This window comes from Bactrocera dorsalis, chromosome 2 (genome assembly GCF_023373825.1).
Source record: "Bactrocera dorsalis isolate Fly_Bdor chromosome 2, ASM2337382v1, whole genome shotgun sequence".
Lineage (NCBI taxonomy): Eukaryota > Metazoa > Arthropoda > Insecta > Diptera > Tephritidae > Bactrocera > Bactrocera dorsalis.
The window spans coordinates 71,346,174-71,370,619 of NC_064304.1; the positions used below are offsets into that span (position 1 = coordinate 71,346,174).

At 37.4% G+C, this 24,446-nt stretch overlaps 1 protein-coding gene across 6 annotated transcripts in view; it reads right to left on the reverse strand.

Annotated features, from left to right (window-relative positions):
- LOC105228427 (equilibrative nucleoside transporter 1) overlaps positions 1-24,446 on the reverse strand; it is a 159,873-nt gene that overhangs the window by 103,906 nt on the left and 31,521 nt on the right. For all 6 annotated transcript variants that reach the window (XM_049450098.1, XM_049450102.1, XM_049450100.1 and 3 more), the window contains 4 exons: positions 12,798-12,907; positions 12,602-12,735; positions 12,400-12,545; positions 12,119-12,351 (listed from right to left, as the gene is read on the reverse strand). In XM_049450098.1, the coding sequence (XP_049306055.1) occupies positions 12,119-12,351; positions 12,400-12,545; positions 12,602-12,735; positions 12,798-12,907 (623 nt within the window). The remainder of the gene's footprint in view (positions 1-12,118; positions 12,352-12,399; positions 12,546-12,601; positions 12,736-12,797; positions 12,908-24,446) is intronic.

A 24,446-nucleotide genomic window follows, 5' to 3' on the forward strand; every position in this document is an offset into this window, starting at 1 on the left:
ACATCTACCATCGCCAGATTTTACGAGCATTACCTCTGTGGGCCAGCTTGTCAAGCTCTTCATACTCACGCATTTCGGCCTCTTTCTGTTCTGTGCCTGCATATGTGTCACGCTTTCCTCTTCAACTCTCAATATCTTCCCCACCCTGCTCATATTGTGGTTGATCACAACGAAGTAGACTGTCCTCATTCTCTGCACTGTGACACGACAGTTCTCATCGTATGAGCTATTCCGTCGACCCTTACGAAATCCGATGGTTTCGCTTGCAGCTGTACGTAAATAGCTTGTATCAACTTACTTAAGGCCAATCAATAACTAAATGCCTCAGAGACATGCCGAAGTCAAATTGGAGTGGCATCGCCCAAATGTGGTTGAGCTTCTGACCCTCCTCACAATATAACTCTACTACACCACACACTTCCAATGATAAAGAAATGGGAAAGCAAGATGGTTGGATCGCAGTCAAGCGTAAGTCACAAAAGAAGGCACCACATAAGCCGCCTCCTCAACCTGATGCAATAATCATTGAAAAAACAGGTGACATGTCATATAGCGACATTCTAAGGACTGTGAGGAAAATGATACCCTGCAGAAACTAGCGGAAAATGTAACAAAGATCAGAAAGACGGCTAAAGGACAAATCCTGCTCGAGTTGAAAGAGGCGCAAATGAAAAGCACAGGTACCTTCAAGACCGAAATAAGCAGAGTACTAAGAGAAAAGGCGCAGATAAAAGCTTTAACTCACGAGGTCATGTTAGAAATACGTGACCTTGATGAAATCACGACTAAAGAGGACATAGCCGAGGCTATACGACTACAAATCAAGCAATTGAGTAATTTTGATGGAAATTCGATTAAGAGCATCAGGCCAGCGTACTTAGGAACCCAAACTGCAGTGGTAAGCCTACCCGCGTTGGAGGCAAGAATACTTCAGGACGCACACAAAATCAAAATAAGTTGGGTAGTGTGCAGTCGTGTAGTGCATGTAAGAAAAAGGGCAGGGAAAACACCGATCACCAAATTGGTAGTAAAAAGTGTCTGTTATATCAAGAAGCATGTAAAATCACCAAAAAATGAGAGTCATGCAACTCAACCTCAATCACTGTGAGGCTGCACAAGAGCTTCTCAAGCAGACGGTTTATGAGGAAACGGTCGATATAGCTATACTAAGTGAACAATATAAAAATATAAGCGACGCTTCATGGATATCTGACAATACGAACAAAGCTGACATATGGACATGTGGAGGCAAAATGATTCAAGACGAACCGCTATTGGGGAAATCCTTCTACACTCGAGCGAAAATCTCTGGGATAAATTTTTACAGTTGTTACGTACCACCAAGCATATCGCAGAGTGATTTTGATAAATCCGAGCTGGTTAGAGAAATTTCATCAACTACGAGGAATGTGGTCGCATGCAATTTCAATGCTTGGGCGATGGAGTGGGGTAGCATCTGTACAAATAGGCGTGAAGATGCCTTACTAAAGGCATTCTCGTCGCTTGACATTGTGTTACTGAACACCGGAAATCAGAACACCTTCGAGAAAAACGGCCGGGGCTCCGTTATTGATATAACCTTCGCTAGCAACTCACTGGCGCGGACAACAGATTGGCAGGTGTGCGACCTTTACACACATAGTGACCATTATGCAATTATGTTCGAAAAAACACTCAGCGATCAACCGAAGGAGTATGTCCGATAAGACGGTACAAAGGAAAGGGTGGAAAATAGAAACTCTTGACGTAGAACTTTTTAAGCTCCTGTTAGACGGTAACCTAACATTTCAGGAAAACATAGATCGGCAAGCGGAAATCCTAATGAGGCACATTAGTAAAGCATGCGACGCTTCTATGTGTAGGAAAAAAAATTGCGCCCATAGAAAGCCTGTTTACTGGTGGAGTGAGGAGATCGGCAAATTAAGGAAGGAATGCCACAAAGCGAGAAGGAGGTGTCAAAGGAGTCCGGGACTCACGAAACAAACGCAACTACGCGCATACTTTAATATTAATTTAAAAAACTCTGCGCAAAAATCGACGAAAACCCATGGGGTGATGCGTACAAGCTGGTAATGGCAAAAATAAGAGGTGGCAAAGGGCAAGCACCAACGTGCCCAGCGCTACTGAAAACAGTTGTGGAGACTCTATTCCACGCGCAGACCCTGGAGAACTCAACGGTTAACATACAGGAACCTGCTGAAACAGAAAATACCACAGTCACTGATGTGGAGGTTTTAGAAACGGCAGAGAGATTTGGTAATGCCAAAGCACCAGGCGTGGATGGTACTCCAAATAAAGCCCTAAAGATTGCCATTAAGCACAATACGAGACCTTTCACGGAACTGTTCACGCAACGTTTACAAAAAGGAGTATTCCCAAAATCTTGGAAATAGCGGAGGCTGGTCTTGTTGCAGAAGCCTAATAAACCAGCCGGAGAGCCCAGCTCATATCGACCACTCTGCATGCTGGATATGACTGGCAAGATTCTAGAGAGGATAATCTGTGCACGAATAGAGCTGCATTTAGAAAAACAAGATAAGAAAGGTTTGTCCGACAACCAGTATGGATTCCGCAAGCACAGATCAACCACTGATGCGATCAAGAAGCTTACGGACATAACCAACAAGGCAATAGAGGGCCAGATGGCTGTATGGCACAAAGGAATACTGCGCAGTAGTCACCTTTGACGTCAAAAATGCGTTTAACTCGGCATACTGGCCCCATATTATCAGAGCACTAGAACGTTGCGAAACCCCGGCATACTTGATTAAGATTGTATCCAGCTACCTGTCGGACCGGCTATTGCTGTACGATACGGATGACGGGCAAAAGATGTATGTGGTAACGGGCGGAGTTCCGCAAGGTTCTGTGCTTGGCCCATTGTTGTGGAACGTACTGTATGACGGGGTGTTGCGTCTCCCACTCCCGAAACAGGTGCAGATCATCGGGTATGCGGATGATATTGCCATTACCGTAGTGGCAAAAGAACTTGGTCAACTTGAAAACCTCTGCAATCATTCGGGGACGACGATTAAAGATTGGCTCACGGCAACAAACCTCCAACTCGCTGGACAAAAAACCGAAGCTGTGCTGATCACAAGTAGAAAAAACCCGAAGACATCAAACTAAACATAGACGGTCATAGTATCATGACACAGAAGTCGGTGAAGTATCTAGGAGTACTGATAGACAATAGACTCAACTACAAGACGCACATTGAAAAGGCATGTGAGAAAGCAGCACGTGCCACGGCCGCACTAGCGAGAATAATGGCCAACATTGGTGGACCAAGCCAAAATATGCGTGCGCTATTGGCCAGGTGACCCAATCAATTCTGATGAATGCGGCGCCCATATGGGGACCAGCATTACAGCAAAAAACGTATGCTAAGAAAGCGAAGGTAGCAATGCGGCTTAGTGCCATTAGGGTGACATGTGCATTTCGTACGGTATCCTACGAAGCGGTTGAGATATTAGCGGGCATCATGCCACCAGAGGTAATGGCCATGGAACTCAAACGAGTATACGAAAGATCTACGAGACTTGGCAGGCGACTAACGGCTGAAGAACGGAAGGATGACAGGCAAACAAGCCTCAATGAGTGGCAAAAACGATGGGATTCAGCTACGACGGGGAGATTGGACACATACGCTAATTAGAAAGGTACAAGAATGGGTAGAAAGGAAACACGAAGAAACAGATTTCTACCTGACGCAGTTTTTGACGGGACACGGGTGTTTTAGAGAATATCTCTATAAATATGGACATGACGACGGGACGAATTGTTCCTTCTGTGACAGCAGCGGAGAAAATGCGCTGCACGTCTTCTTTTTCTGCCGACGGTATGAAAAGGAGAGAGCCGATCTAGAGAAACTGACAACGGAACGAGTGACACCCGATAACATAGTGCGATTTATGATAGATTCGAAACAAGTGTGGGATAGTGTGAGAGCATGGTGTGCTATAGTTCTGAAAGAGCTAAGAAGGAATGAGTGGCAACGCAATGAAATTAGAAGGAGGATGAATGTGGAGTAGCCCGGAATGGCGTGAATGATGAGCCGAATGGCTAAGCTTGGCCTCACGATGTAATGCTTAACGGCAGTTCCGTGGGGCAAATAAACAAGCAAAGACAATGGAGTTAAGGGTTTAGTACGTAGGCGTACTGGTCTCCGTTTAAGTGACCAATACGAATCGTGCATACCGTCCGGAAAAATCACGCGCACACCTTTACTTTACTAATACAACACACATAAAGACACCGAACACAATTAACAAAAGGGACTGACGCCCAGTCTCTTTTGTTCTCGATTCGATTCGATCGACTTTCAATTTATAATTTTTCGTTCGAATTCGTCAACAGGTGAGTGCCGGGAGTTTTACATGGTCCTTCGAGCCGTACCGGATGGTACTAGTGGAGACGCAAATTAAAAAAAAGAAACAAAAAAAAAATAATAATAATAATCACTGTGAAGCAAAAAGTGAGGTGACAAAATTGTGGTGCGCAAACTGAAAAAATTTAGACACACATAGTGCTGGGAAAACAAAAAACCAAATTGAAACAAAAGAGGAAGCAGGAAAACACAACAACAAGACCAGCAGCAAAAGGACTGGGGAAAAGAAGCACAGGCACAAGCGCAGGCACACGCAAATTCAGGCACACACATACACTCATATTATCCCCAAAAGCCCCTGGCGGAAATCAAAGTGAATTGTATCGTTTCCTTTCAATATTTATATTTTATAAACATATATGTTTGGTTTAAAATCACAAAATTAAATTTGCGGTTCTGACCAAAATTCAGGTCGAAAAAGAAGAAAAACCATTACCAAACTGTTTTCCGTATTCGGTTTATTTTCCGGTAAAAACCGAAAAACCCCTAAGGGACCAAACATTTTGGTACAGTATATAGCGTATTATTGATTGCCGATAAATGCTTACAGTTGTGTTATAACACAAAAGCTATCCCAAAAACAATAAAAATTCAAGTATTTACTTGCAGAAATTTCCTGCAATACCCCTTATACTTAAAGTATAAGCAGGATTGCTTAAAATAAGCTAAGGCAATCATAAGAAGAAAAAAAAAACAAACGAACATTTGCGAAAATTACATGTGGTCGGTTAATCCCGTTGTCGTGGTTTCTTAGAACTGCGAACATATACATATACACATGCATATACGGGTAGGCCATTTAAAGTTGACCCATTTGTTTCTAAAAAAAAAGAACAAAAGAAAACAATGTTTTTTGTTCATTTCAAAAATAATTTATTTTGGTCCAAGGGGATTTGTTTCAGCTAATATTTAAAAATTAGATCGCGTAAATGGGCACCTTTAGCTTTGACAGCTAAATGCACTCTTTTTTCGACATTTTCCATGACTTTGGCCAATGTTTCGGATGATATGGCGGCTGTTTCACGTCGAATGTTGGCTTTCAGTTGAGCTAAGGTCTTTGGCTTATTAGCGTATACCTTGGATTTCAAATAACCCCACAAATAAAAGTCTGGTGGCGTCAAATCTGGTGATCTCGGTGGCCAGTCAACATCACCATTTTTCGATATCAATCGCCCGGGGAAAAATGGTCGCAATAAATTGATTGTTGGTCGAGCTGTATGGCATGTAGCCCCGTCCTGTTGAAACCAGAAGTTATCCATGTCATTTTCGCGAATAATGGGTATCACAAAATCCGTTATCATGGCTCGATAACGCTCACCATTGACTGTTGTCGTGGCTCCAATATCGTCTTCGAAAAAATACGGTCCGATGATCATATTCGCGCAAACACCGCACCAAACTGTTACTTTTTGGTCGTAAAGAGGCTGTTCTTCAATTAATTGAGGATTTTCGGTGGCATAAAATCGGCAATTTTGCTTGTTTACGCCTCCATTCAACGAGAAATGTGCCTCGTCTGACACACAACAATTGAAAAGTTATTTTGAATATAAAGCTGAACAATTTCAGCGCGTTCTTTTGGAGTGTACTGTTCCATGGTATAAATTGTCTTCGAATGACGCTTCTAACGCGGTATGACATTAGCCGATTTGTCAGCGCTGTTAAAAGTTACAGCGTTGCCAGATGGGTCAACTTTAAATGGCCTACCCTGTATATACATACATACGGGAGCATATATATATGTATATACAAGTATACATCTACTGAAAAATATACTCCATCGACGTGGGGTACAACTTAAAAACAAAAATAAATATAACAAAAAGTTTTTATAACATACTTAATATTTGTACAAAAGTGTTTTGTCACATATGTAGATACACATATTGCTTCAAAGTCCACATAGGCATATTTCCCGCAATACCCCTTGGACATTCGGACAAAAAATATATATAAAAGAAATATACACAGAAAAATAAAATATACAAAATATTTCCAGTTATATATATATATACTATATACGTGTAATTTTTTATTTTATTTGAAAAACTCTTATCAACATAAAAGAGTTCAAGGTTACACACTCTATTATATACGGAAAGCTTATTACTTAAAAGAGTTCTCGTCTAAACACATAAATACCTAATATAAATATTTTTGAAATTTCGGTTTATCAAAAAGTCATTGGTTTTATTGATACTTTTTGAAGCTCTTACATGCAAACGAGTCTTCTATTCAACATACATATTATATACGAAACTTTTTCTGAACATCTACTAGTCTAGTTTTCACTAAGACTTTTTTGATTTATTACATACATCTTTTAAATGAGCTCAGAATCAAAGGAATCTAAAACAACTCAGTTGTTAAAAGTTCCAAAGATAATTTCTGACGAAAAAGTCCATGTACACCTGCAGAAGCTACACGCTCAAAGCAAGCTACAAAACAAAAAGGGTGAAAGATATTTCTGAGAGCGAAAGTCTGATAGGTTACTGCACTCGATTTTCATCTTCACCGATTCAAGACAATTTTGAATCAGTATTAGAAATTAAAACAGAAAATCTTGACAATTTCTAGACACGTCTTTAAGCAGCATATAACCCGTAGAATCTGATGACTCAGATCTACCAGAAAATTTTAAATCCTCGGCTTATGCAAAATACGAAAATTGCTTAGACCAATACGAAGAGACAAAAGCCATGATCTCTCATCAACTAAAACTAATCAAATCAATTGCACCTACTCTACAACAGTACAGGCATTCACCTTAAAATGCCAGCTTGGTGGTTATGAACCATGTTATAGCCATGTTTACAGCCGTGTACATAAACCACCCCAAAATTATCATAAGCGCAGAAATTGTATCAACTCAGATACAAAACTAAAGGTCAAGCAGGCGTAATAGTTGTTGTTGTTGTAGCGGCAGAGTTCTGCCGAGTTGACAGTCCTTGGCCGGATAAAAATCCGGGTCCGTTCCGGTTACGTAGACCCGACTGTCGTGGGAACGGCAGGCGTAATAGTCAAACAGTTCGCTCTCAATGACAACAATTTCAATTTTTCTTAGGAAGCTCTAAAAGCACGTTACGAAAATGAAAGAATATTGGTAGACAAACAAGTGACGATATTAAGGGGGGGGAGGTAAGGTTTGTTTCGTCGAAAAAGACCTTTTTTCATGAATTTTTTTAGAAAAATTGATTGCTGTAGGTTTATTTTACTTATTATTATCGAAAATTATTTATCGAAAAATAGCGAGAAATAACGGATTTAACGTCGATCTCTGCAGGCACCTCGAAATGAAGTTTGTGTGCGGTGACCAGCCTACAGCATCACTGGATCATCTGAAACTAAAATCAAAATGCTTTCTTTAGTTTATTAGTTTATCTTTCAATTGACGTCAAGTTTTTTTTTAATTTTTCAATTTTTGGTACCATTTTCAAGCCAAAATGTCGATTTTAGACGAAAAAATCGACCTATTTGTTATTGTAAAATTGTTAGTAATTAAAATTTTTGGAAAAACTCGACGTCATTCGAGAGCTATATACATATATGTAGAATATTTGTACAAAATTTCAAAACGATCGATGCAGTAGTTTTTTTTGTAGGCTGGTCACAAACTTTAGAAATGACATATTTGGGAAAATCGATTCAAAGTATCGCCGCTCAGCGCAGGTAGCTGGAAGGCGCGCAAACCTAAGTTAGAGGTACCGTTATTCAACCTGCTGTAACTTCGTTACTTTTTCTCCCAATGACCTAAAACTTTAACACAATATTCTTGAGATGTTGATGGTTCAGAAAAAAAAAAAAATAAATGGAAAAAAAGTTGTCAAACCTTAAACAGCTCAAATCTTCCGAGAAATTCAAAAAAATTAATATCAGCGATCGAAACAATTTTGTAAGATTGAAAAAATTATGTGTATGTTTGTCACATGCGCATACGCTTAAAGAATGCGAAAGCAAATTTAATTGCGAATACTGCCATAAAAGACAACATCAATACATATAACAAATTATTCAAGCTCACCCCCAAACAGCGCAAACGTAAAAAGGGCAACAGGTTTAATTGCAACAGCAAATTAAAAACCCAAAGGCTACATGGGGAAAATAAAGTAGGGTACAACTACCCACAGCAGTTGCCTCCATCGAACACCGAGCAGAACTGTTTAAATTCAAGGCCACAACGATCATTTATAGCGTAGAGGGTACAGGCTACAGTTGCCAACAAAACTGGCCAATTTTGAAATCACGGGAATGGGCGGAAGAATAGTTCAAAACTCAAATAAAATCTGCCCCATTACCCTCATTTCCCCCAAAGTGGATAAGCGCATACAAGCAGAAGCTATTGTCTTACTACAATAAACAAATATGCTACCTAGCTATCATATAAATAGCAAGCATTGGCAAAAAGTTTCACAACTAAAGTTAGCCGACACCCTCGCTCAAATAGATCTTCCATCAGGCAGCGATCTCATACCACAGATAATACTCGAAGGTATTGAGAAGATTCCAAATATACTTCTGGCGCAAAATACCATTTTCTGATAGGTCCTAAGTGGACTAGCGGAACCAGTCACCAGTCACAACAATAACAACTCAAGTTGAGGAAATCTCAAACGAGTACCTCAATTCACAATTGAAAAAATTTTGGGAATTAGAAGAACTTCCCCCTCTTTGTTGTTATCAGTCAGTCACAACCCCTGAAGATCAGTATTATGCGGACTTTTACAAAGCCACAACTACAAGATCAGTAAATGGTCGGTACGTCGTACGACTACCACTTAAGCAACAATTTCATAACTCACTCGCCTTAGGTCACTCTCGCACCTCTGCAATACAGCAGTTTCTAAGTATGGAAAGAAACCTACTTAAAAAAGGTGAACTCAAATCTGAATATGATGGTGTGTTAGAAGAATACCTCCATTTAGATCACATGGAGAAAGTAACCCCAGGGGAGAAAATCGTCAACGGCAAATACTACTCCTTTTATCTGCCACATCACGCAGTAGTGAAGCCAGACAAAAAAACAACAAAAGTAAGAGTTGTTTTTAATGCCTCGAAAACCACTAGTTCAGGGAATTCCCTAAATGATATCCTATTTACTGGAGGCACACTCCAACCAGATTTGATGCTCGTGATATTAAAGTGGCGTATTCAATGGGGACGTTGAAAAACTGTATCGGCAAATAGTCGTACATAAAGACGTCCAAGATTTTCAACGTATTATGTTCCGAAGATCCCCCACCAGTACACTACGCGACTTCAAATTAAAAACCGTTAATATACTCAAAAATATTTGAAACGGAGGTTTGTTTGACAATAATTTCTTTATATTCAGAAAGGAAAGGAAAGGAAAGGAACAAAAACACTTGCCATCCAATAGAATGCGATATCGTTTTCATACACGACAGAGTCCATATCCGCATTATCCGCCATAACGAAGAGACAGACTTTATCCTCGGTGGCAAAACTTTTCGACCCCGCAGGATGGCTTTCGCAAATTATGAAAAAGCAAAGTCAAAGGATCATCTAATTTCCCATTGGACACACCGAGAGTTACAAAGTGTGCTGTTACTCAAAAAATTTGTTATAATTTATTGTAATTGTTTGTTTAAATTAAAAAAAAAACTGGTTTAGTTGCTGATTATTCAAAATATTCTAAATTGCGTCGACAATTTGCTGAACTTAACAAAATATGTTATAATAATTATATAAATAAAGTAAAAAATAATATTATACGTAATCCAAAAATGTTCTATGGTTTCGTCAACTCCAAACGCAGGATTTCTAATTTTCCGTCTGCTATGAAATATAAGTCTAGTATGTCTAGTGACAATCACACCATTTCTAATATGTTCGCTGAATTCTTCAAGTCCAATTATTGAGAAAGTCCAAGAATTGAGAAAAAAAGAGTGGCAACGCAGCGAAAACAGAAGGATTAATCGGAATTAGAGCGAAAATGTGTGAATGAAGAGCCGAATGGCTAAGCTTGGTCCCACGATGTAATGCTTAACGGCAGTTCCGTGGGCCAAATACAAGCAAAGACGACGGAGTTCAGGGTTTAGTACGTAGGCGTATTGTGTCGCAAGTCCTGCTTGGACGTGCGACCAATACGAACCGTGCATATTGTCCGGAAAAATGACGATATCTTTGAAGATTCCCCCTCCGAAAACAAAAAAAAAAAACAAAAAAAATCATCGACATCATGTATACCGCTTCATCATACACCTCATACCTTCCACATCACGCGCACATCTATACTAATACAACACACATGAGGACACCAAACAAAATTAACAAAAGGGACTGACGGACGGCGCCCAGTCTCTTTTGTTCTCGATCCGTGCGCTTACACTTTCAATTTATAATTTTTCGTTTATCATTTTTCGTCAAAAGGTGAGTGCCGGGAGTTTTTTATTCCATAAATATAAGTTATACAGTGGTAAACCTTAAAACAAAAACATTTTCACCTCTGTTCATGAACGCAAGCTCATTCCTAAAACAGGAAAAATGACAAAAGAGAAAAAAACTCGTGTAAGTGTAAGTGTATAGTAAATGCGACCACTTGGTCCTAGTTAAGGGATACAACCGCACCAGTCTCAGTGTGAAATTTTCGAAAAATCGATTTTTTTCTTGCATTATCGGATAGTATAAAGTGTAATAAACATTCTCTCAAATTCAAATTATTACGGTCGCTACAGCGTTTCCTGTAGAAACACAGTGGGGAACTCAGTGACTCCAATCTTTAAACGCGTTTTCTCATATTGCCGTCCTACAGTTCCCTTATATATTTGAATGGGTTATAATTTAAGAATTTAAAATGTAGTATCCAGTATAGGGTATGAAATCATACGTGGTTTTTATAGAGGAGAAAACGAAAACGGAATTGGAAAGAGGTGTTTTGTATGTGCACTTGTGTAAGCGTATGGACTTGTATGTTTATTTTAATAAAGTACATACATACTATATGTGTGCCAATTATGTATTCTGTCGATGAGTTTAGATATTATATTGCACATTATGCACTTATTATATTGAAATTTTGTATTTTTTTTGGTATGGGTCATGTGTATTAGCGTGGCAAGTAATTGTATAAGTATGTATGTATGTAATTTTGTATTTATTCTGATAAACTTTCTGTCTCTAAGTTTTCTGTATTTAGATTAATACTGCTAATGACAAATTAATAGCGTCGAAAACTTTAAATTTGGAATTTTTTTCTGAATGCATTTACACGATTTGTAAAAAATTTAAACTTGTATGAGAAACAGGATATACCTCCACTAGATGATTTCCTAGCATTCTATGAAACTTGTTATAGCAGATGTGCAAATAAGTTTACCACCCATCAGAACTTAGCAAAATTAAGGGAACTGTAAGTTGGTATTTACTCAAGTATAAAACATTAGGAGCTTAAAAATAATTGAAATTAAATTAGACCCCTCCTAGTCCAAATTAGTTTTAAATTTATTTATGTATTATGTATTACTTAAAATTGGTACTTTATCGAGTATAAAATAGTTAGATCTCAAAGATCAGTAAACTCAATATTTTGATCTACACTGTTAGCAGATATATAATTAAAATATAATTCGGTTAGCAACGTTCAGTAGGAAATGAGTGATATCGGCATATAGCTTCTCACAGCACTAACATAATAATTATAGTGTGTTAGTTAAGTATATTTGAATACACATCTCTCGAATATATAATAAATACAAATATTAATGAACTTACATTTAACGGCAATGCAAAAAATGTATCAAAACAAGCAAGTAGAACCACCATTGCTGTGATAAAATAGTAAATCGCTGCGGTCCGTTTTGATGAAAATATGGAATTACTTGCTATACTTAGTATAGAAACAAATAATCCACATATATTAGATCCTAATACAACCGCACCAGTATATTTGACCGGATGTGTAGCAACCATTCCATATATAGTATTTTGATAAATACCTCCAGCCACTAAAAAATATATATTAGATTATGATTAAAATTTATTTAACAACTTACTATTTAGCAGAACAACTGTGATCATAGTTGTCCAAAAAAAGACTCCGGGCCAATCTGATGAGTCCACCATAGCTAAAATAACTGTTAGTATGAATAAAGCTAATTCTAGCAAAATGCTGAAAACGATACGGGTAGTTAAATCACCCCTGAAAAGTAAAAGATATGGAGTAAAACTATATAATAAGTATTCGACATAAATTACCCTAAATTAACAAAAATGTTTAACCAATTAAATACCACGTTAGGAATTTGTGCTGCAAAGTTATGATACTGCAAAAAATTCGAAGCGTATACCGATGAATAAGTTGAATTTCCCAGCTTATAGTTGACAAAGTACTGGATAAAGTTATAAGGTTTAAAACTATTTTAGTGTCATACAGTAGTCATAATTAACTTACTTCTTTCGCAGTTATAAACATGTTCCACGGCATTAAAGTTCCAATTCCATGTACTACGAAAATTAACAAAACGAAGTTCCATTTGTCTCTTGGAGGTTCCATCTTAAATACTTAGGGAAAAAATTAGTATTTACTATTGGTTGTTCTTATCTAAAACTATTACTATTATTTCACTTAGTTTGCTATTTTTTCTTATTATCACATAGAAATTCATACTACCTCGCTTGAAACTGTTTTGTACATGTTGTAAGTAATTGAAGACTCTTTGAAAATGTCTTACGCGACACTTTCGTAAACGTTTAAAGATATTAACGGTTGAAGTTTTTTTTTTATCTATTTTAAGATAAATTTGTGTTTTTTTTTTGTATTATATAACACAATAAAAAAAAATCAGAGTCTATTTATATCGATTTATCTGCTAAGATCCTAAGTGAGCTGCAAAGTGGACACTCAAAGCCGAACCGAGCGCAAAGCTGACGAAAGCAAGAAATCAGCTTCAAAACTGTGTGCGTACATTTTCATACGAAATTGCATACGCATCGCAGTGGATGCCGACCAAACTCGAAACTTGTGGTTTGCATTTGTATGTTCGTCTCATATTTTAATATTAATAGCAGGTATTTATATTAATATTTTCAAGGGAAAAATTATGATAGAAATCCCTTAATACATTAGAATTTACTAAATACCCGCTATTAATATATTCAAGGCCCAATTTATGACGGCAATTTCCTAATCTAACGGGCGCGAAGAAAGCGCGCGCTAGCAATGCGATCGCTAGTAGGAGGGATGGTTCGAGGTTAGAGGATGGTCAGTTGTTCCTGGTGGAAAATAGTAGTTTTCACCTTAAATGACCGCCAAAAATTTTTGAGTGCAAAAAAATTATCAGAGAACATTGAGGGGAAGATTTGATTATAGTTTAACTAATTTTTCTTTATTTTTTATTTTCCGATAATTTCCGGCCGAGTTATAGTGAACACCGCAAACCCTTTTTTAATACGCTTTTATTAGCTTCACTTGTATGTATGTAAGTATGTATGTATGTATGTATGTATGTATGTTTGTAACTTTTTTAAGTGGTACTGAAATATTTGAGCGACACTATAGGAAGGCGTATGTATGTATGTATGTATGTTTGTAACTTTTTTAAGTGGTACTGAAACGTAGAATATTTGAGAGACACTGTAGGAAGGCGACAGTAAGTTTAAGCAGCTCACCAAAAATATGCAACATCTATATAAAACTAGTTTTGGCGACATTTGAGTAGCATATGTATATACTGAAATATACATATGTATATCCTTAAAGAAAGTATACTTTAAATAGATACATATACTTACATATGAATGTACATATATAAGTATAACCGCGCACCAGAAGAAATAATATCAAATTAATAATGCAAAACATGTGACTTTTAGGTAATAAAAAAATTAATACTTATAATAAAATTTTTGTAGTAAAAAAAAATTCAGATACTAGTTTTCAAAATGCCTCCGAGAAGCAACTGTAGTAGAAAACTCCTTTTTTTAACTTTGGCTGTCACGTCGATGTGAGCTTTTTAAAAATTGTCACCGAATCTAATGGCGGAGAAAACGATAACTTAATTCGTTTATATTTCACAATATTGGCAAATCTCATAGAAGAAAAACTAAAAAATTAAAAATAAATATAGTTTAAAAAAACTAAAAAACACGCTTTTAAAGCATATCAAACTAAAAAGTGAAAAATAATTCTTTGTATAAACTAACAATAATAATGAAGGAAAAATTCCTGCATTATTGTGAGAAAAGCGTGGGGTGCTTTGTGACATATTTTTCATATATCGAGCATTCCACGCTATTTTCACAATAATGCAAGAATTTTTCCTTCATTATTATTGTTAGTTTATACAAAGAATTATTTTTCACTTTTTAGTTTGATATGTTTTAAAAGCGTGTTTTTTACTTTTTTAAACTATATTTATTTCTCAAGACGTTCTGGGGAAAGCACTGTTACCGGCTTATGCCTCAATTTTTCTCCATGAAAAAATTACCTTACATTGTCAAAAGTGTGCTCTATTATATTACTCAATCCAGATTTGAGAAATAAATTCACAAAAAAAGTCTTATTTTTTACCTTGAACACCTTTGTTTAAGCAACATTCATCGCATGCTTGTATATATGACTTTACATACCGTCTCATTACCGCTTTTGAAACCGGTCGGTTGTTGTGCACCGTATAATCAGTTTTCATCTCCCGTTAATTATGTTGCTAATTTGCAGTAAACTCTCATCTTGGAGTTGCATTGAATAAACCCAATCGTTATCGCAATCGTTGCATTTTCGAACCCGATCGATGTTTACATTCAAAGTCAAACTACTGGAGTTGTAGCCACCATCTGGTAATGCGTGGTCTAAGTGGTGTAGTAGCTTTAGTCGTTGCCACCGCATTACAATCCGTTCGTACAATAAATGGAGAACCCAATAGATATACACGTAGTCGTTCAAGCGTCTCGACAATGGCTAAAACTTCTAGTTCATGTGAAGGATAATTCGCTTCGGATGCGTTACATCGTCTGCTCACTACTAAACTGGCTTCCAATTGTCACCTTTTAGTTGAAGTACATATAATCTCTGATAACCCTATGGAACTGGCATCAGTAAGTACTTCATGACTTTTCGTTGAATAGTATAAAACAAGTACTGATTAGAAAGTGCTCGTTTCAATTTCTTGAACACCATTGCCCATTTCGTCTGTTCATTTAAATATCTGTCCCTGCTTTAATAAAGTTGTTAGTGACTTTGCCGTGTACCCGTAGTCTAGGATGAATTTTCTGAAGAATCCTGACAAGCCAAGGAATCGTCTTACTTCACTAGCTTTAGTCAGCTGTGGAAAAGCTTCAATAGATTTCGTTTTCTCTTGACCTAGAATTATACCGTCTTGGCTATCAATATGCCCTAAAAACTTCACCCTTCTCCCCATGAACGTACATTTGCTTAGCTTTAATGTAAGCCTCGTACTGTATCCAAAAACTTGGCTAATACCTCTACCCCTTCGCTAACCGTTTTGGTTGCAATAATTACTTTATCAACGTAGCTTATATTCTTGTTTCTATTTCGTAAACCTCGTATAAGTTGAATTATCATTTTTGGAAAACCATTGGAGCATTTCGTAGTCCAAATGGCATTACATTGAACTCAAACAGTCCCTCCGGAGTTACAAATGCTGTCAACTTTTTACTATCCTCATACAATAGAATCTGGTAGTATGCCGTCGTCATATCAAGAGTTGTGAAAAATGTGTTACCTCCAAGCTTTGACAATTGCTCCTCTACAATTCGCACTGGAAACTGCTTCTTGATTGTTACTGCGTTTAATGCAGGGAAATCGACACACATCCCCTCATATCAGGTGATGAACTTTGATGTATGATATTATGTTTTAACAATTCGTCAATAATCGCTGCCCATACTGGTCTTTGTATAAAATACACTAAATATTGTCTACCTACAACTGGCTTCTCGGTGTTCACCTGAATTTCCATACATGTAGTCTTACATCGTCCAAGCTTTGCCATATCTTCTGCGAAACAATCGTCGAAATTTCGCAATAACTTACATACATCATCTAGGTCGTCAACATTCAATGTTTTGTCAATTTCGTAATTTTCCGCGGTTTTCCTCTGTACTTGCATGCTGCCCAATTGAATAACTAAATATGGCATAAATTCTTCAAGTACTACTTGCAACTTCGTATTTATTTTGCAGCCATCTATTTGTAATTCGACATCGATATCTGCTGTGTTATAAACTGTTGCACCCCCAAAACCTTCTAACTTCTTAATGCAAGCCTTCTTAAAAACATTGGCTGTAACTTTCGACTCCGTTATGTGTGACGTATCACTGCCCGTATCAATAAAAGCTAAGTATTGCTGGCCGTTTAATTCCACGTTTGACATTAGTGGTGGATATACATTCTCACTTAAAACTTTAGCAATTGTTGGCTTATCGGAACGACACCTGGTTTTACGTTGCGGCTTGGTGCATTTTGCAGCGATAGGCCCAAATTCATTGCAATTGTAACATTTAATCAAATTCTTGCCCGTATTCGTACTTTGCACAGAATAATCTTTGAAATTCGGATGACTCTCTTCATTCTTTGATGACGATGGTAAATTTGACAAGCCCTCAAGTGACCGCAATAAATGATTGCACGTTGGTATACTCTTGCCATAAGAGTTCAGGTTAAATTACTATCGTTTAACCCTCCAATAATGTACGCATTTATTGACGCTTCGTCAATCTTACCTCGTCTACCACTATTCAACATTACAAAATAATATCGCGTTAATGTCTCGCGCTCGTTTGCGCTTCAACATTTCGTGTGCACCTCTGCTGCGCTCATTGTAAATTGGAAATCATGTTGGAATGCTTCTACGAAAACAGACCAACGCTGGTACACATTTTGTGCGTCAAGCCAATCTTTGGCGACGACTTTTAGCTTAGACTGAGCTGCTAACAAAACTTCTTGCTCACACCAACTATACGAGGTTTAACAATTAAGTAATGAGACTGATTTTATTGCCGTGCTTGTGGTAAACCTGTGATCTTGAAATTCCCTTTCTTTTTCCGTCATCCCTCCCCTCTCCATTGATATATATACCATCGCTCTAGCTTTAGTTCGCCTGCTGCGTCAAGTTGAATAGACGTGTGTTTGTAGTGCTCGTCACTAAAACGGAAAAACGAAATCAAGAGCAACGCGTTGCGATAAAATTTTGGGCCAGATTGGGCGAAACAGCTTCGGAAAAGTAACCTAAAATTGTAAGAGTGTATGGTGATAGTACTCTTAGTAGTGCCAAAGCTCACAATGGTTGTCTCCGCGCGCCCCCCGCCTGAAAAAAGCTCGCACGATGTCGAAGGTGAAAACGATGATTATTGCCTTTTTTGATAGCCGTGGAATAGTCCACAAATAATTCGTTCCTCCGGGGGAAACTGTGAATCAAGTCTACTATTATCAAGTACTCGAAAGATTACGAAAACAAGTTAACAGGGTGCGCCCAGACATCGCTCGTAACTGGATCCTTCATCACGACAACGCGCCGTGCCACACCGCCCTCAGCGTGTCCCAGTATTTGGACTCTAAAGGAATCGCCGTGTTGTAACAGCCGCCTTATTCGCCCGACATGTCACCCTGTGACTTTTTTTTGTTTCCTAAAACAAAATCGGTGGTCAAAGGAACCCATTTTGAGTCGATTACGGACATCCAGGCGGCCGTGACGAGGGTACTCACGGAGATCCCAGTCGAAGCGTTCCAGAAATGTTACGAAGCATGGAAAACGCGCTGGAATCGCTGTAAAGCTGCCCAAGTGGACTACTTTGAAGGGGATGGTAGAGTTGTAGAATAATTTTCAAATATACGGTTTTTATGGAATCAATCTCATTACTTAATTGTCATACCTCGTATGCCTGTTGTAGATGCGTTACCTTTTCTATAAATTGCTCCGCAGTTATCGTTCCTTTCAATGGGTCAAAATCAGGTAATCCAATGATTTCGTGGACTATACTTCGCTTCCATTCACGTTGAGTCGTAATTCCCAACGGTGATAACCCTATTGTCAGCGCTGTATTACTAAATTCATGTTGTGGAGTCGTACACAATGACGCCTAAGCAGAGATTGTGTGATTAGATGAAATATTGAAGCTACTTACATTGGCCGGAACAGTTGCTGAACTTGGCGCTAACGTTGTATGCCCCACCTGAACTGCCAAAAGCAGACATTTCACTGCTTTCTTCAACTTCTTCAGAACCGTATATTTCTATCAACTGCAAAACTTACGCAGCTTTATTGCCCATTAGCAGTTTTACTTTTTGCCACAGACGTTTAAAAGTGATGAAATTCGATTGCCTCCGTAATTGCCGTCGCTTCCGTGCTATTTGAACTTAATTCGTCGGTTCCCAAAAATTGAATAAATGCTGCTGACAATTCTATCTAGTTTTTTTCCAAAATTCTCAAACGTTATTAGAATTGAAAAAAAAAACTAGTTGGCTTTGGACTTTTTTCCAAAGCTCACTTCGATTACTCGTTGTACTCGTGTTTTTCCCTTTTATACGATGGAACTTTTTCCGTAGCCATGGACAACTCTCTGCTACCTCTCTTTGTGATTCCTCTTAAAACGTATAGAATCGTTCGCACTGAATTACGTTCACTCTTTGCTCGTTGAGAATTTACGTTCCTCGTTTAGCATTGAAATGTTTCCAGTACTCGTTTATTCTAATAGTTTCTCACTGCTGTTAGAAAAAATTTCTTCCTCTCTTCTTCGTTCGTTCGCTAGTTACGTCGGCGCTCTAATCGTTTGCAAAATTATTATCCCCAAATTCGTATAATTCTAGGATTTTGTATCCCACTTCTGCGTTGTCAAGAATGCCCAAACCATTTATTTTAAATTATTATTAAACGAATACAATGTTTATTCAAAAGAAAATTAAATTTATTTTCAAGCGCCTGTTAACGACTACTCCGTTTGTAGTAAGTTCGATGGGCCTGGGGGCGTGAGTAACATTGATATGACGCTTGTGAAACAGCAAATACTGCGTTAAACGTTAGATGGGCGGGTAAAGGAAGGCTGGGGGATTCATAATTTCATTAAAATTATGGTTACTGCTCAATCCCCTCCATCGCGGTATGAGAATCCATTGCGGCGATGGAATATCACTGGTATTGACTGGAAGCAATATAAGCTCTATGTTAGAGAAGCAGCATTGGATACACCGCTGGGAGAGGATGAGCAATTTTCTCGTTCTTATGAAATAGTTTGGGGGTAAATAATAGGGCTCTTAGTAGGTGTGAAATTTTTATGTTTAGGAAAATTAGGTGTTGGACGACGGAGTTAACTTTGAAAAGGAGGGCTGGCAGGCGATTAAAGCGAAAGTTTCAACGCGCCCGACGGCCCAATTCAAACAGGCTATCCCAGCATAGATATGAATTTAGTTACGTGAAGAAGGAATACAAAAATTTGTTACTTAAAATTAAAGAAGAGGATTGGAGAAATTTCGACCCCTTGGGTCAGGTCTATAGGATCTGCCAGGGTCGTAAGAGGGAGGATATCACCTCTTTTCGCGTCGGTGAGACTCTGATATATTCGTGGAGAGAGTGCAGAGTTTTTGCTAGGTGCGTTCTTTCCCAGGTCGGAGCTAGACACCTCAAGCACAAGAGATACCTGTCCCTTTATTCCATTTTCCCCATTGTCCATTAGATGATGGGGAGTTGGATTACGCGTTTAGCCTGGTTAGATCTAAACGGTTCCCAGGTCTAGATGGTTTGAGGGGGGAGATGAGCAAAAACTTTTGGAAGTTCATTCCGGAATACCTGGAGGCTAATAATAGTAAGTGCGCTTGGGAGGGTTCTTTCCACGTGAGGGGAAAAGTGCTAAGGTTGTTTCTTTCTTGGTAATGAAGAAGTTTTATATCGTGAACAGCTGTATTTCATTCAGTTAGGTGATTTAAAAAAAAAAAATAATAATACACTCTAATTTGATTAAAAGGTTTATAGATTATTGATTTCATCGATGGGTTAACTCATATTCTCTTGGTTTACACACTGTCGTTTTCTTCACCTCGTAGTAGGGGTAGCAAAACAACCTTAAAACGTTGAACAACAGCAATTTGTCTTCATGTAGTAAATATGGCTTTTATAACAATATAAATAATGAGTCATGGGTTACATTTTGCTGAAATTTCGAGTAAAATCCCTGCGTGAGTTTTCTGGGCAATAAAAATTAATCACTGCTTTAAATGTTCCATGAAAACGACACTTCCATGCAAGCTTCACTTAACAGGTTGCTGAGAGTTTCAATAAAAACATGGATTTTTTTTGCTTCAATTAAATCTTAACTTTGTTTAATAATTTCTCTTATATACTAGCGGGTGATCTAAGTAGAAGTATTTCTTTCAAAAGCATTTTTTTGGAAGATCACGCGTGATTCGTGTCTAGCTTGGATGATTTTTTGTTCAATATTGTTTGGCATTTCACTATGGAAAGACTTACGACTGAACGGACAACGTAATAGGTCTACAGAGCGTATTCGCAACACCATCACCCTTCTTGAGACCCAGGATTCATTATTGAATAGTAATCGACCGAACAGATCACGTCCAGCACGCAGTGAACAAAATATAGCAGCCGTAGCTAAGAGTGTACATGAAGATAGTGGAGGGTCGATTCGGCGTCGTTTACAGTAACTCGGACGTATGGAACGACTTGGCGCATTTTAGATCGACGTCTTAAATTGAAAGCTTACAAAATACAGCTTGTGCAAGGACTGAAGCCGCTCGATCTTCCCAAGCTCTTATCGCTTCGCTCTACAGACTCTTGAAAAGATAGTTGTTCATACCAAATGAACACATCCCTGCATTGTCCCCCTAACTCGTCTAAATACGAATTAGAGGACAATGCAAAAAACACCCAACAGCGCCAGCAATATCAGCAGCAGCAGCAGTATTAGCAACAACAACAACCGCAGCAGTAGAATCATCTCAACGCGGGAAAAATTAGCCACATCAGGTTTTGCTTAATTTACTTATATTTATATATAGAAATAACCCCTTAATTATATAAACCGCATGTTCGCCGCTCAAGCTGCTAGAATAGACGGTACCATAACGAGGCAACTCCACAAGCAAAAGTTTGCAGCATAGTAACTGTCAAATCGATTGCTATTGTCATTGGAAAATTTTTTATGGGGGGCATTTGATAGCTTGATATTTCATTTTCAAAATGATGCCGAGCAGGTTCGAGCTCTTGAACTGTGAAAAAAGTGTAGGTTATTATTAAGTATTTATTCGAAGTACTGCATTTTTAATACAAATGTATATTGTATAGTATTATCATTTGGTAGGATTACTGGTCTATATTTTCTATATTTTTTCCATTCAATGATTTATTTGAGGGTACTAATTTCAGTAAAAAATATATGCACATATCGCTCATTTGCTGCAAGACCGGCATAATTCAAAAAACGTGATTTTGGAGTTAATGCTGCAGAATTGTTCTTTATATCATACTTCATGTTGAGTGAAAAATTCGTATGAATATGGAGTCACCGTGTAAGGTTGTAGTAAGTTGAAAACTTTAAACGCGTTTTCTGGCGAATCGATTTTTTTGACTTATGCCGGTCTTGCAGCAAATGAGCGATATGTCAACAATTCTCATCAAAATATTAACTGTAAACATACATACAAGAAGCACACATGTATTTACCTACTAATCCAGCCTATCTTCAAGTAGTGGTCCAGATGCCCCGTAATAATAATAAGGGATGTAGGTGTCACTGAGGTACTGGAGAAGAGTCAACATATGTACATTAGGGTGCTTCATAAAAAATTTTTGATTTTTTTTTAAACTCTTACCCCCTCAAATGTTAGTGATTGACAAACAAAAAATCCTCCCTCAAGCCAGGCGCTGTAGCTTAACTCTAAGGGGTTGCTATTTTTTTTAGGTTCCCATACATTTTACATAGGAATTTTCGTTTCACAAAAATAACTATCACATATTCAGAAAGTTCACTTTTCAAACTTTCAAAATTTCTACGACAAATATACGACGATTAAATATAGTGATTTGAAATTAGAAAATCTATATATGTGTATATAAAAGAAAGTTGCTGTTAGTTACACCTTTTATAACTCAAGAACGGCTGAACCGATTTGGCTAAAAATTGGTGGAAAGGTAACTTAGAACCATGGTAAGGACATAGGATACCATTTATCTCTTTATGTCAAAATTTAATACAACTCATAAATTCAAAAATATATTTCAAATAATAAGAATTTGTTCAAAATTCATGTTTGTAGGAATCATTTGATTATACGTATATGCGTACAATTTTAAACAGAGTCTTCTCAAAAATAATACAATTGCTAAGTACTTGGAATAGAAGAAATGAACTGCAATCAAATACGCAGTGAAATAGATTATAACTGGCTCAGTAATTAGTCTTGAGTAGGTATTATACCACGTGTATCCCAAAAGACTAATGTCATAACTTTTCCAGCCGACTTTTTCTTTTTTCCACGCCTGAGAACCGGTACATCATGTGCAGTCCACTAGAATGACTGTCGATTGGACTCCAGTGGGAAATGATGGATCTATGTTTCTATCACAATGCTTTATTAACACACGAAATGCTTTATGATCTATTTCTTTGCAAAATAACACAAGTTGCTTCACAAAAATGCTATATCTCATTAACTAATAGTTATAATCCAACTAATAGAAATCTTATAGATGGTAGTATTAGTATTATCTACATATGTATCAGCCACAGTGAAGCGTGGACGGGTCCTCTAGTTTTTTAATAAAAATAAATAAAGTTTCTGAGAATAATAATTTTGTCCCGGGAATATTTGAAGTTTGAAAAGCCAACTTTACGAATATGTGATGGATATTTCTGAGAAATGAAAATTAGGAGGTGAAATTTTAGTTTGGGAACCTAAAAAAAATAGCGTCCCCTTAGAGTTAAGCTACAGCGCCTGGCTTGAGGGAGGATTTTTTGTTTGTCAATCACTAACATTTGAGGGGGTAAGAGTTGAAAAAAATTCAAAAATTTTGTTTTGAAGCACCCTAATGTACATATATGTATAAATGCCACCACTATAAAAACTCAGTCGCGCGGTTGGTGCGGAATCAAATCTATTTTGATAGAATATATTGTTTTTACTGAATGTATACATATACAAATAAAGTTTAACACTTTCACAATATCCAAGTGGCTGTTGCACTTAAATATTCTGAAAAACATGAACTAAAATTATAAAGAACTGCTGCCGCTTATAATTATAAAGAGCTCCTGCCGCTTCAACTCCAAGGAATTTCTAGGAATATAACACATTTCAGGAATGTCCACAGTTCTGCCACCTTCGCCAGCAAAACCAACGTCGTTGCCGAAAACCCACAACTAGATCAGGGTATTTTTAAGAATTGTTAAAAAAGGAAAGATCAGTTCTGACAGAACATTCAATAAAGAAACTTCTCTAATTTAAAAGTTTTATTTTAATTTTAAAAATATTAACTGGCGCCCGAGCAGGGACCAATAGAGTGTAAAACAATACTGTTGGTCAACCAAATGAAATATTATTAATGTTCTAATTATTGGAACGGAGGCATCAAAAAGGTCGGTAACCAATAACTACTGACCCATCGGTGGACTGCACGTTTTGTCAGGTCAGCCCACAGAACATCCCCAACTGAAGTGTGTGTTACAGGATCCCAAGTAGGAAGCAAAAAGGAAAACATCCGGACCACCAGGAGGAGCAGCCACATCAATAAGTTAATGTAAGTGAATAAGAATCCAAAGAAATGTGACCAAAAGAATTTACTCAAGTTTAAGGAAAGTTATTTTAATAAATAAATAAATAAAATATTTTCGAAAAAATTCACTGAGAAAATTAGCAAAACTTTAATGATCAAACTTAATATTAATAATTTTAAAATTTAAAAGAAAACAAAAAAAATAAACAATTTTACAAATAAATTATAATATTCTCAATTATTACTAAATGTAATCAGGAGAATTTACGATATAACCCATTTAGTGCGTGGACTAAAATTAAAACTTCGACCTTCAAAATTTTTAAAATCAATGCCTAATACAGTTAATTCAATCCGATCGG